Here is a 15,300-nt window from a genome sequence, read left to right as displayed (position 1 = left end):
ACGATGGACCACATCTGTAACAAAACACCATCCAGGGCTTCTTTAATGTTACAACCACAAGGAGTATTTTTCAAAGTAACCAGGTCTAAAAGTTCTTCCACCTACCAGTCCTTTGACACATACCTCACAAATATGGCTAGATGTGGTTTATCTTTGATATTAGTAGACTCGTCCAGAGCCAGACTTACTGCTGAACACTCGCATAGGTTTTTTTGTAAATTATTTTAAATTTCCGTGCTAATAACAAACTTGCCTCTTTGTGTGTCTAGCAGCGGGCATTTTGTTGATCAGTTTCTGCAGTTTCTTACTTTCGGGTTCTAAAACAGAAATAACTTGTTCCATGTTCTTCTTAATAAACTCCCCCTCTGTGTAATTTTTTTTTTTTTTTTTTTTTTGCTTATGCAAGATAAGGCCAGCATCGGTTCTCAAATCTGCTTCCTTCTTAAAAATTGACATAACCCTACTCTGACCATGAAGTTTTTCCTTTAGTGATTTCAGTTTGGTTTTCCTTAACCGACAGCCAACAGGGAAATCTTTGTTGAAACCGCTGTGGTTAGTGTCACGATGGCGTTTTAGATTACTGGCCTTGAACTGTGACAGTTATTTGACACAAAAGACTGCTTACAGTTTCTTTCTACAAAAACGGATTCTTCCTTCCAGTCGGTATTACAAGCTCGGATCTCTTCTTCATATTTGCGCTTCTTAGACAGTATCGCAACCAGGCTACAACTGTACTGGAACAGCACACAACTGCACACAGGAATGTCCAGTGAATTTCCGCCCGTTTTTCCCGCGTTTCAGTGTCGTTAAGCGGCATCCCGTTGTTATGGAGATTAATGACATTTTGGATTGGTTGCCGGCATCGCTTGTTGTGATACACAGCTTTTGATTCATCAAAAGGCGACAGTGATAGGCTTCATTAATCGTCCTTTTTTCGTAAAGAAAATCCACCAGCAAAACACCCACCGAGTCCAAGAAAACGGTTGCAAGCACATTTCCAGCATTTGGACATTTTGGCCTTGACCGAATCTGCTTTGTCTCTGCCGCCACTCCATGCTTGCTTGCTTTGACTCTGGGGTGTAATGGCGCTCCCGAGTTTCATCGCATACCGGGCGAGTTGGCCGTGCTTGCATCCGGGATATAGTGGTTTCGAACCCCACTGTTGCAGCCCTGAAGATGGTTTTCCGTGGTTTCCCATTTTCACACCAATCGAATGCTGGGGCTGTACCTTCAATAATGCCACGGCCGCTTCCTTCTCAGTCCTAGCCCTTCCCTGTCCCATTGTCGCCATAAGACCTATCTGTTTCGGTGCGACGTAAAGCAAGTAGCTAATAAAGTTAGCAAAGAATAAAAGCAAAGTATATTTTATTTAGCCCACAATTTGAAGAATTATTACCGTATTTATGCAAATAATACCCACTTTTTTTTTTAAATTGGGGTGCATGTTTTATTTGAGTCATTGTCGGCATTTTTTCAAAATCAGCCTTCCTAAATTTAGGGTGGCGGGGATTATTTGCGTAAATACGGTATATCCTAATTCACCGTATCAATGAATAAAGAAACATCAGTGAAATATTATGAAAATTATACATACATACGTTATCATTATAGGCTGTTATGCCTTTCGGCGTTCAGTCTGCAGGCCTCTGTGAATTTACTAAACGTTTCAATGTGGGATAAGCAGTGAAAATATTTTCAGAGGTAAATTGGAAATTAAGTTAGAAATTTTAAAAATTGGTTATGAAAAAAGGTTTCTGTATATATCAAAAAGCTAATTATCAACATTGGTTTTTTCGCCTACGAGTTTTCATCCAGTTACAGGGTAGGAATGATTTTGACTCTTCAGCAAGATAAATACCATATTTACGCGAATAATCCCCGCACCCTAACTTTAGAAGGCTTATTTTGAAGGGAAAAAAGGCCAACATTGTCTCAAATAAAACCCGCACTCCAATTTCGTGCCTTAATTTTTCTTAAAAAAATATGCGGGTATTATTCGCGTAAATATGGTATACCCTACAGTTATAAGATGTCTGCATGTAGAAAATGCAGTTTCTCTGTCGATATTTGTCACTGGAAACCATAGACGCTGCAGAAGCTGGAAGATAAAACTTTTGTGATCTTCAGGCATGCCCGCCAGAATACTGTTAGTCACTTTTTTATCCTGGACATTCTTTTGCAATTTTTTTAAAATACTTGATATCCTTTTTAAAAGGACGATAATTGCACTTTCTTTAACGATGCTTATATGTAGGCTTTGTCCATGACAATTGGAACTGCTAACAGTATTAAATATTTCAATAATGAATTTCCCTTTCCATTTTAAGGGAAGTAATAGTTTACCTGTATTATCCTTATGAAGGATTTCTCTTTGAAATTATGTTGATGGGGCGTTTTCATAAAGTCACCTATATATATTTATGATTTAAGTTTTTGGAATGGATTTTTAGTTTCTTTGCTTAGAAAATTATGTTTTTAACACATTCATTTATATCATTAATACCAATGACTCCTAACCACACGTCATAAAATGTTTTTTATTTAGAAAGGTTGTGGAAATGGATATACTGCCTTGATATGAATGTAGCCGTTTTTGGGGAGGAGTAGCTTTACTCTTAGCACGTAGATTTCCTTGCATTGAAGTCAACATATTTTGGGCACATCACATTTCGCTTCCAACTGTATCTTGAAATGTACTTCTAACCCTGTCTTCTGCATATTATTTTCAAGCAGTGCTCTAATTATGTTATTTCGTTTCATGCATTTCAGGTTTTGGTGATTTTGATGATGGCCCTAGCCCCTGGGGCTTTAATTCCTCATGGAGCAGTGGTGGTGGTGGCCCAGGTCTGCGAGGTAACTTGGGAGGCCGTGGAGGAAGTGGTATGAACATGAACCTCAACATGAACTCTGGTGGTTTTGGAGGCTTAGGTGGTCTAGGAAGAGGAGGAAGGTCCGGTGGGGGTGGTGGAAATTGGAACACCAATGGAGGAGGAATGGGTGGCGGAGGAGGTCATTGCATACACATGAGAGGTCTTCCTTTCCGAGCCACCCAGGCAGATATTGCTGATGTATGTTTCACTTCATAAGCTAAGTCGTTACATTTTCTCATTCTTGTGAAATAGAATTAATGTTTGTTCTCTGATAGTTTTTTAGGCCCTTTACACCCATGAACATACGTCTCCTGTATGACAACAGTGGCAGAGCTTCGGGTGAAGCTGATGTTGAATTTGCTACTCATGAAGAGGCAGTGAAGGCCATGTCCAAGGTATTATTGTGATAATATATAGAAAAAAGTTTTTGTCTCTTTTGTTCAAAATTTATTCAGATTTTGTTGCTTTTCTTCTCCTGCTCCCTTTATTCCTAATTATCATAATCATCTGGCTTGAGAAGTACAAATACAAAATAAATGTATGCAGCAAGTACAATAAATATGTAGCTAAAGATTTGACACTATGAAAAGATTCAGAAACATCTTCAAATGTTCTTAAGTTATCCGTTCTCGACATTGGATGTCTTCCACTCCAACTGAAGCCCTCATTTTTTCTAACAGGATTCTTGATAATGTGTGATCTGTTAGGCAAATTTTTTTTTCCAACTCCTTATTCCCTTCTCCTTTAGAATATTTCTCGTGTGCCCTTGCGAATTTACATAATTTCAATGTTATCGCTGGTGTGTGTCTTTCTCTCATCAGCCGTCTGGCTGGTTGGCAGCAGCTCTCCCTGCTTTCCTTTTAATTTTGTATTAGGAGTCACATCTCATGTCATCTTAATATTGGTGTCAAACTCTAATCTTCGTTGTTCTCTGTAATTTTTTCTCTTCGTTTTCTTCAATAACCCGTAAAGTCTAAGTATATTGCCTATTAGATGATGACGCAGTCTTTTTATTTGCACTACTTCATTCGTGACTGACGCTCCCTGGAGCTGTAGGACAACACGCTAGGGCAACGAAAGAGAGGATCGTACAACTTAAAATAAACATTAAAATATTTGCTATGTCTCTTTACTGATGCAGTAGCTCACTTGCATAGCAGCTTGCTTCTCAGGAAGCTAATGGTACAATTCTTGGTTAATAAATTGAGATTTCCGAAAAGTCTACTACGTCTGATTCCGGCCATACGTAAAAAATCCACGTTCCGCAGATTACATAGAACACGATACCTAGGTCTCCCACTGCCGCCACTCCACTTTTAAAGAGGGTAGGATGGAAAATAAATGTCATTGTGTTAATATGTAAGATTCTTTACCAATGATACGAAAATAAATTTTATTTAGATTACTCGAGAATAGTGTAATTTCTAAAGAAGTAGACAACATGACATATAAAGTCATTTCATAGCTGGAAAACGTCATCTTCTAAGGAGCCTCTAGACGTGTTTGCAGCAGAAGCTTCTGAAATACTGGTACTTGGAGCTTGCTGGTTGATTATACCACTGCTTTAGTCATCCTTCTGAGCGCATTCTCTGATGGTTTGAAGTCTTTACAGATATCACTGACTCACACTGGCTGTCCAGCAAGCATCCATTCACTATAGAAGTAATTTGCCTATTCCAGTTTTTGAATTTGTTGAGAATAATATTGCAGAATATTCTTTCACAATCACCTTTCGAGTGAGGATGTGACAAAACTAGTAAAAATTCTGGAAGTGCGGGAAACTCGCATTCTATAATCTATCAGCTTCATGGTCCGTATTGATAGTTTGAGCACACAAGTATGAAGCATGAGTGTTTTCCACCTAATCAATACTTCATTTTACATAGTGTCTAAAATTTTTTACATTAAAAGACAGTACAGGTTTCGACTGGTTAAATAGGTCATCGTCAGCTGTGATGAAACTGCTTATTCAATAGCAACTGTACAGAATAAGACATTGCTGAGATTAAACATGAATGCCGCTATTCTAATAAAATACTTAATGTTTATATACATATAGTACAGTTTTTGAAGTCAAAAGGCTTTTGACTTCCTAAGAGTCCCATGAATGCCACATATTCCAACAATTATATTTCCTATAAAGTTAATAATAGGATACAATTCTTAGAGTCTAAAGTGTCGGTGATATTGTGGTGACAAGTTCAAATATCTTATGTTGTAATGCCAACATTATGTCCAACGGCTGTATAAGGTAGATTCAGAAGTTCATTGTTGGGCCGCAAACATGCGGGGAACGTTGTATTCAGTAGAATATGAGGCTCTGTATTTGTTTACAGGCTGATAAACATGCTAGTTTTTACTAGACTTCTTGTTGAGGCATAAGTTGCTGTGTCTGACGTATTGTAATCAATGAAAGTAAGTGCGAGTGCTCCCCTCTTCATACTTGCATTCCACTCGGGTAAAGTCAAAAAATCTGAGGAAGTAGAAAAGGATGGTAGGAATTAGATTAAGTGATAGAGACTTCATGCTAAATGGGTTGTGTACTAAAGTGTGTGTGTGTTCCTTACGTGCGAGCTGGATATGTCCTCAAGCATGGTCGGGAGCGTGCCGCACACTGTTGCGTGAACGTCGAGTTACTGTTGCAGCAGTAAGATAGAGAGGGGGTTGGGTGTGTGTGGGTTTGTGTTTGCCGATTCTTTTTACATATGTGTCTTTGAGAATGGCTGTGTTGAAGAGAATATTTTATCTGTGATTTCGTTTAAGTTGAAGTTAGGATTAGTGTATTGGTCCATATTGATGTAGAAATCCTCCATTATATTGAGCAATCAGCAAACACATACCCACACACAGCCCACTCCACCCCAGCCCCTCCATTAGCTGCTTCCCTCTCCCCACTAAATTATTGCTGAACACATACCCACACACAGCCCCCTCCACCCCAGCCTCTCCATTAGCTGCTTCCCTCTCCCCCAGGAAAAATTATGCTGGCTCCCCCATCCATCTTTTGGATTACTGTACTGTTTGCATTTTTAGATGCCGTATACTGGCATGGAAAGTGCCCGACGCCCTTAAAAACATCATGGCTTTTCGAACTTTCCCCCCAGGAATAAAGTCTCTCGCTTCCGTGTGTGAGCAAATTTATTTTCTTAAGAAAGCTCTTCCTTGCTTGTGCTAATCTGCATTTTATGTCCTTACTTCTGCCATCGTTAGTTATTTTACTACCCAAGTAACAATATTCAGCTACTAATGATTTTCTGCAGTCTCAGATAAAATAATAATATCACCGGCAAATCTCAAGGTTTTGATTTCTTCTCCTTGGATTGTGATTCCCTTTCCAAATTCCTCCTTGATTTCCTTTACTGCCTGTTCTGTGTAAACTTTGATGAGGAGGGGGGACAAACTGCAGCCTTGCCTCGCTCCTTTCTGTATTGCTGCTGCTTCTTCTTCAAAGCCCTCGATTCTTATCACTGCAGACTGATTGTTATACAGCTTGTAGATAATTCTTCGTTCTCGGTATCTGATCCCAATCACCTTCAGGATCTTAAATAGCTTGTTCTAATCAACATTATCGAATGCCTTTTCTAGATCTACGAATGCCATGTATGTGGGCTTGTCCTTCTTGATTCGATCCTCTAAGATCAGACGTAAAGTCAGGTTTGCTTCCATTGTTCCTACATTTCTAATGAAGCCAAATTGATCTCCCAACTCAGCTTCAAATTTTTTTTCCATTCTTCTGTAAATAATGTGTGTTAAAATTTTGCAGGCATGAGGTACTAAACTAATGGTGTGATAGTTTTCACACCTGTCAGCACCGGCTTTCTTGGGAATATGTATAACAACATTCTGCCGAAAATCGGATGGGACTTCTCTTGTCTCATACATCTTGCACACTAAATGGAATAGCCTTGCCATGCTGGTTTCTCCTAAGGCAGTCAGTAAATCAGAGGGAATGTCATCAATTCCAGGTGCCTTGTTCCTATTTAGGTCGCTCACAGCTCTGTCAAACTCTGACCTTAAAATTGGGTCTCCCATTTCATCAGCATCAACAGCCCCTTCTTGTTCCAGAACCAAATTATCTACATCTTTACCTTGATACAGCTGTTTGGATATGTTCCTGCCATCTTTCTGCTTTGTCTTTCCCTAGAAGTGGCTTTCCATCTAAGCTCTTAATATTCATACACCTAGATTTCCTTTCTCCAAAGATTTTCTTGATTTTCCTGTATGCAGTATCAACCTTTCCTAGGCCCATAAAACCTTCGACATCCTTGCACTTCTCCTTAAGCCAGTCTTCCTTAGCTACTTTGCACATTCTCTCCACTTGATTCTTTAATCGCCTGTATTCTTTTCTGCCCTCTTCACTTGTAGCATTCTTGTATTTTCATCGTTCATCAATCAGGTCTAGTATCTCCTGAGTTATCCATTGATTCTTACTTGATCTTTTCTTCCTTCCTAACATTTCTTCAGCAGCCCTGCACTATTGTGTTGGGCGTTGGTTTGGTGTCTATCTTGACGACAATAATTCTTTCACTATGCTGGTCATAGTAGCTTACCCGCTGTACTATTTTCTTATTATTAAACCAACTCCTGCATTACCCGTGTTTGATGTTGTGTTGATAATTCGGTAGTCGCCTGGCCAAAAATCCTGTTCTTTTGCCAACGTACTTCACTTATACCAACTACACCTAACTTCAGTCTATCCATCTCCCTTTTCAGATTCTCTAATCTATCACAATGATTCAAACTAACATTCCACGCTCCGACTCGCAGAATGTCGGTATCCATCTTCCTAATGATCGCCCCCTCTCGTGTAGTCCCCACCCGGAGATCCGAATGGGGGACTAGTTTATCTCCGGAATAGTTTACCCGGGAGGAAGCCGTCGTCAGTACATCATTCATACAGAGAGCTGCCTGTCCGCGGGAGTTAGTTACGGCTGTAGTTTCCCGTTGCTTTCAGCCGTGTAGCAGTATCAACACAGTTAAGCCAAGTTGAGTATTATTACAAGGCGATATCAGTCAAGTCATCTAGACTGCCGCTCTTGCAACTTCCGAAAGGCTGCTACCCCCCTTTCAATGAACCATTCCTTAGTCTGGTCTCTCAACAGATACCTATCCGATATGGTTGCACCTGCGGCTCGGCTATATGCTTTATTTGTACATGCAAGCCTCCCCACCGCGGCAAGGTCACATGGTTCACAGGGGAGGGTTTGGTGCGTGTTGTACGAATTGATAATAGCCTATAATACAATACAAAATAATTATGATTCCGCTCGAACAGAGCAGATATAAAGCACACTGCAGACACGCCGAAGTAGGTGGAAGTGCACAAAGTTACCCCTGCACGTTCCGGAAGACGCGTTCTTTCATGGCGCAGAGAAATTTTGAATTTAAATTATTCTGTAAAATACTAATTTTTTTTTTCAAAATATAAAGCCAGTTTTGAATTAAAAGTCTGAATTTCGGTGCGGGACCAATATTGCTCTTCGAATTACAAATTATCTGTATTTTGAATGAAACGATTTAAATAACGCGCTAAAATGTTTCCGGGAACGAGAGCTGCTTCAAATTAGGCGAGATTTAGAATTAACCGATTATGAATTTTCGAGGTTCTGCTGTACCTGTAAACAAATACAGACCCTCATATTCTACTGAACACAACGTGTCCCGCATATTTGCGCCCCAATAATGCACTTTTGAACCTACCTGATACAACCGTTGGGCGTAATTTTGGCATTACAGCATAAGATTTTTGAACTTGACACCAGAATGTCAGTGACTCTTTAGACTCTCGGGGATGATTGTAGAAACATCATTTAATGGAGATCTAACTTCAGAAAATGATCTAAGATCAGAACGGTGTCGTGTTGTATAACACTGATCTAAGGTCAACGAATCAAAGTTAAATTTTGTTCCCAGTTCATATGTGAGCACTTAGCAACAGCTCAGAAACAGCTGAGTATCACGAGTCGCGTGGAGCTGTGTGAATCTGTTTTCCTTCGTATTTTGTGTGCTGAACGAAAGAAAGAAAAATTACTGAAATGAAGCAGAAAAAGGACCGTTCTAATTTTTCCGAGGAGGACAAGGATGCTCTAGTTAAAATTGTACCGGGTGAGTTAGCTGTGCGGTTAGGGGCGCGCAGCTGTGAGCTTGAATCCGGGAGATAGTGGGTTCAAGCCGCGCTGTAGGCAGCCCAGAATATGGTTTTCCGTGGTTTCCCATTTTCACACCAAGCAAATGCTATTGTTGCACCTTAATTAAGGCCACGGCTGCTTCCTTCTCTCTCTTAGGCCTTTCCTAGCCCATCGTCGGCATAAGACCTATCTGTGCGGGTGCAGTGTAAAGCCAGTTCTAAAAAAACAAGAGGTAACTTCACACCTAGCCCCGTACTGAGACAAGGGAACATCTTTACACAACTCCAAATGTTCTTTCTATTGCTGACCTGGTTGCTTTATGGGTTTGATTATAAGCTCGCTCTGCAGCTGTTTCAGCATGAAGTGCTGGAATCAACAGGTAATGACAACACTGATAGCCATTTTCTCCCAGGAGTATGCCTTCTGTAATGTCACCTGTTTCGAACTGAGCATGCACTCATAAATCTCGCGCGGCGAGCCCGATAGCTGCAGTCGTTTAAGTGCGGTCAGTATCCAGTAATCGGGAGATAGTGGGTTCGAGTCCCACTGTTGGCAGCCTTGAAGATGGTTTTCCGTGGTTTCCCATTTTCACACCAGGCAAATGTCGGGGCTTTACCATAATTAAGGCCACGGCCGCTTCCTTCCAACTCCTAGGCCTTTCCTATCCCATCGTCGCCATAAGACCTATCTGTGTCAGTGCGACGTAAAGCAAATAGCATAAATCCCGCTACGATATGTAGGGGCCTGAGCTGAACATCACAGATAACTTGAATATTTAACGAAAACCACCCATGACGATTCCTATAAACTTCTGCGTTATATCTCCCAGGAGATATTATAGGTATGTGGGTACAATCTATAGTGCCTAAAACACCAGGGAAGTGTTGTACATCGAAAAAATCACACATGATTTTCCTCGCGTCAATTTGTTCGGAAGGCATTTCGATAAACTTGAGTTTTGGTGCAGCAGTAAGATTAGATACACGATGAATGGGTCTGCAGACTGTCGCTGCGTCTACATGCAGTAAATCACCGACTAAGTGCAAACTTCCTGTGGCCAAAGTTATTAATAACACGTGCATTGGAATTGGTAGGTTTAACTAGAATACCACACAACCTGCGTTCTAGCTGTTCCATGGTATCTTTCCCTAGCGATCCCTCATTTAAAACTTCTTATCACTCAGTTCTCTCATTGGATTTCCTCTTTCACAAAACTCAGGGCGAGCCCGACGAAATTAATCATTTCATCATCAGAAGGTATATCTGTAAAATACGAAGGAGATAATAACATAAGCAATTTTTACACTGCAGTAAAAGAAGCGTAATATTGCCTATATACGGGCAACAACTATAGCTAGCAATGTATGAGGTTAGACTTCAGTGTAATTTTTTACCATTTATCATAACAGCATAGGTAATATTTTATTAACAATCAGCTGTTCTTGTATTTCAAGTAGAAAAGAACTCCTTGAACTAAGATCAAAGAGTTTGATCAGAGAAATTTCTGTAGTATCTGGACTCTGCATTCAACGCCATTTTACACTTTTAAAGTGCAATTTTAGAGTATTCACTATCAGGGGCATATTTTAATCATCATTGTAAAAAATTGTGTGATACTATTCTTACAGTCTAATTGTAATTGATGTGAAACCTGAAAATTTTGTCATTGATCAGTACATTATTTTATCTATAACATTTCATCACTCACCATTTTATATGTATATTATCACATCACATACACAGTTCATTCTTTTAAATTTTTATTTCCACAATGTAATTTTGTCTTAGGACTTCGGCAAATCCATAAGTGTATCTTAGTTAGGCTGATGACCCACATAGGGTCGAAACTAGTCCCTTGATAACATATTGTAATGTATTTATAGAGATTGCAATTATTGTACAGTATTGAGTAGGTAGAATAAACTTTGTAAATTATATGCAGTGTATCATCATTCTAGTGAGCGTAGGTATATAAGTGGGAGGTATTGCTGTATATAATTAATGCACTTTTTCACAAAAACAGACGAAAAATTTGGATGCTTAAATTATTCAAGGAATTCAGATATTTACAAAAATATTTACAATGTATTTACATTTGAAAATACACGGAATGTACACAACTTGTACAACTCATTTCCGGTTATCATTTGGCGTAAAATTACGTGGTGCGTTTCTTTCTCAAAGTCGTATAGGGTACATAAGGTAAATTGCAGACACAGGTTTGAAGTACCAACACTGGAAATTTCTCTTCCTGTTACGAACTGACGATGTGACCTGAAGTGAAATAATATGAACTAATGAAAGTTTAGTTAATGTAAGTACGTAATTGACATACTGGCAGAAATAAAAGTCTCATCGTTTATATGGTACAGCCTTAGAGTTCGCTACAATCATTGGAGTAAGAACTGCTGCTACTGTTATCACTGCTCACATCTCCTTAAGAAATCATCTACACTCCTGTCTATCGAATTCGAGATTCCTGTTTTCTTGAAGCTCTTTTCAACCACCTTCGAAGAAATAATGTCCTAAGCGAGCAATATCCACTCACATAGAGTTCCACGGGTGGTTTCCGAATCTTGCCTGTTGGGGTAAGTTCGTGCACACTTTATGCCATCCACCATTGATAAAGTTTTCGCACATTATGCTTGAATGGTTTATTTATCGAAACATCCTTGGGTTGAACTACTGACGTCATTCCTTCAGGAATCATTGCCAAATCAGTTTTCATGGTTTCCAATAACTTCTTAGTATCTTCTTTCAGGTGGCCACGAAAACTGTCCATTACGGGAAGGGCCGGGCAGCAAAGGACGGACAATGCTCGATTTCCCCAAACCGTTCGTATCCAATATTGTACAAGTGATGTGTCCATCCATACTTTTTCCTGGATACGAACATGGATCCGTCGCGGAAATTTTACTTTTGGCTTTTGAACAACGTAAGGTGCAAGCTTTCTGCCATCAGCTGTTACAGCAATCATTACACTGCATCGTTGTTTTTCGTTTCCCGCATTGTGTACCCTAAAACTTGATGTCCCTTCGTATCCATTGTTCGACTTTGAGTCATGTCGAAACATTAGAATCTCATTCATTCATTCATTTATTTAGCTTCCATAGACTACAATTACATATTTTGAAATATGCCAACAGTATAGGAGTTGTCAAGTGATTTCCTAATACTAACAATAATATATGCACAACAAAGAACATTTTGAAAAAGAAGAAGAACAGAAACACCACATACCTCAATGTTAGGACAGCACATCTTAATTTTTTTAATAATATTAATAACCAATATTTAAAAGACAAAATAAAAATATATTGGTGTGGTGTTAATAATGTGAACATAGTCAATGTGACATTAACATATTTTTAAGGCTATATACTAGATAACAAGTTTATAAGTAGTAGTATCATTACCAGCACTTCATCATGTATTCTTCTGTACTGTAGAAGCAGCTACTCAGCAGGAGATTTTTTAAAGCTGTGGTAAATGAACTGACGGGACTAATATCTTTAATCGTATTTGGAAGCTTATTATACAATCTGATTCCAACAGAGTCTACATATCTCAAGGCAATGGTTTTACTCTTGTGTTCGATAAAAATATTATTTCTTGTTCGCGTCTGGTAATTGTGATTGTGAAAATTCTTTCTGAAGTGATCAAATTTTTTTTTTTCACGTGTAGAATGCATTGCATGATGTATATACTTGGTACTGGGAGTATTCTTAGTCTCTTAAATAATGGTCTGCAATGATCTAACCTGTTACGTCTCAATATAATTCTGATAGCTCGTTTCTGTATTCGAAAAATAACATCAAGATTTGATTTGTAACAGCCCCAGAGACCAATAGCATAAGTGATGACAGAATGGAAATATCCAAAATATGCCATTCTAATATATTCTTCACTACAACTATTAGACAAAATCCTTAAGGCAAAACAAACAGAACTCAGAGACTTCCCTATTTTTTTAATATGACAATCCCATCTTAATTTTTCATCTATATGGACACCTAAAAATTTTGTGGTCAATGCATTTTCAATTGTATTTGCATTTAATATAAGGTTGTGTTTTTTTTTGCAGTTTTGTCATGGTAGTTAGATGCCTTGAATTCCATGTATTGGGTCTTTTTAAAGTTCAATGTTAATTTGTTTTTCCTGAACCATGATTCTAACCTAGACAGGACTGTATTTGCTGTAGTTTCTATAGACATAGGGTCAGGACTATTAATAATTATGTTTGTATCATCAGCATACAGAACTGCTGTTTGTACTTGATTATTGTGAGGAAGATCATTCACATAGATCAAGAAAAGAACAGGCCCCAAAATACTACCCTGCGGAATACCCAAGTCTATGCTTTTTACCTGAGAGTGGTATGTCTCATTATGCCCTTTACTGTTACAATGTGTAATTTCAACAAACTGGGATCGTTTATTCAGGTATGATCTAAACCAGTCATTAACAATTCCTCTAACTCCAATCTGATATAATTTGTGCAACAATATTTTATGATCAACAGTATCAAATGCCTTTGAAAGGTCAAGAAATAGTCCTATCACAGTTTCATCATTGTCAAGAGCATTTACGACCAACTGTGTAAAATGTGATAAAACAGACAAAGTACTTCTGCCAGCTCTGAACCCATGTTGTGCATTATTTAACAAGTTATATTTGATTAAAAATTTAGTAAGCCGATCTTTCATAGCACATTCAAATATTTTTGAAATAACAGTAAGTATTGATATTGGTCTGTAGTTATGTAAATCGTGTTAAGTTTCCACTTTTAAAGACTGGGATAACTTTAGCTATTTTTAGGAGATTAGGGAACTGACCACTAGAAAATGATTCATTGATGAGATAAGTTAAAGGCTGTACCAGATGGGGAGCACATTTTTTAATGAGTTTTGTGGGAACTTCATCTACACCTGTGGAAGTTTTGTTCTACAAAGATTGTATGATTTTAAAAACTTCCAGTTCTGTTAATGGAGTTAACAGCATAGAGTTTTGCACAAAGGTTGGGAGTTCTGGTAATACATCTGATTTATTTGCATTTTCAAGTTTGTATGGTAGGGATAGAAAGAAATCATTTATCTAATTAGCCAAATGATGAGGGTCATTCATTTGTATTCCCGTATCATTTTTTATGGCAGCAACTTTATTTCCAACTGCATGTCTGTTGGTTTCTCCCTTGATTACCTTCCATATGGTTCGTGATTTATTGCACGACTCTTTAACTTTCTTGTTATTGTGCATTATCTTAACCATCCTAAGAACTCTTCGATAGACTGATTTGTAGTTTTTAACATACTTACAAAAAACCTGGTCACAACTCTGCTGTGCTAATCTACTTAGTAATTTACATTTTTACTTGAGATCCGTATACCCTTCGTGATCCATGGCTTTTTTGAAGATTCATTAATTACTGCAAGTTTTTTTTGGAAAGTGTAATTCAAATTCCGTTAAAAAAATGCTTAAAAAGATTCTATACTTTTGGTCAATGCTATGACCGAGTGTTATTGGGAGTCCAGGTCTGAAGTTTAAGGCTTTCAATGAAACTGCCACATGCAGCTGCGCAGAAAAAACGAGTTAATTGTGCTTGCTTTATTTTGGTTGAATGCTTGCTAGCATTCTCAAATTCTAGTTGTAAAATTTGAGCATGATGATCTGATAATCCAAAATTTATATTGGATGCTTGCATTTTAGAACAATGGAAATTAATACAAATGTTGTCTATCGTTGTAGCTGAGGTGGCAGTTACCCGGGTGGGTGTAAAAATTAAGTGTTTTAGATTACAGCTTTGAAGAACATGCAGTAGTTGTGATGTTGATGGAAGGTTTTCTTCAGCAAAATCTATGTTAAAATCACCACAAAGTATTACTTCTGCGCTGCTATTCCTACCGAAAATGTTATGAAGGACTTGATCTAATTTTTCTACGAAAATTTCCACATCAGCATCCGGTGAATGGTACACGGTTAACAGAATTACCCTTTTACCATAGGGAAGCTTAAATTTCACTGAAGTTAGTTCAAAATCTAATTCAGAATTATGCACTTCAAGATCCTTCCTTTCTTTACATTCAATTCCTGACTTAGCAAAAATACAAACTCCCCCATGCTCTTTATTAACCCGACTGTAATTACTTGCCAGATAATAACCTTCAATATTAATGAGTTCAAGTTCATCATTATTACACCAATGTTCATCCAAACAGATAAACATAACATCCTGTATTGAATTTAAAATTACTTGTAATTCTAAAATTTTATTTTTAAGACATTGAATGTTCTGATGAAATATT

General features: G+C 38.2%; 1 protein-coding gene across 3 annotated transcripts in view; it reads left to right on the top strand.

The window, feature by feature from the left end:
- The window catches only part of glo (glorund), a 159,929-nt gene that overhangs the window by 127,103 nt on the left and 17,526 nt on the right, over positions 1-15,300 (top strand). For all 3 annotated transcript variants that reach the window (XM_067136772.2, XM_067136774.2, XM_067136773.2), the window contains exons 7-8: positions 2,770-3,068; positions 3,146-3,265. In XM_067136772.2, coding sequence (XP_066992873.1) covers positions 2,770-3,068; positions 3,146-3,265 — 419 coding nt within the window. The remainder of the gene's footprint in view (positions 1-2,769; positions 3,069-3,145; positions 3,266-15,300) is intronic.

Source organism: Anabrus simplex, chromosome 1 (assembly GCF_040414725.1).
Source record: "Anabrus simplex isolate iqAnaSimp1 chromosome 1, ASM4041472v1, whole genome shotgun sequence".
Lineage (NCBI taxonomy): Eukaryota > Metazoa > Arthropoda > Insecta > Orthoptera > Tettigoniidae > Anabrus > Anabrus simplex.
This window is presented reverse-complemented; position numbering and strand designations above follow the sequence as displayed.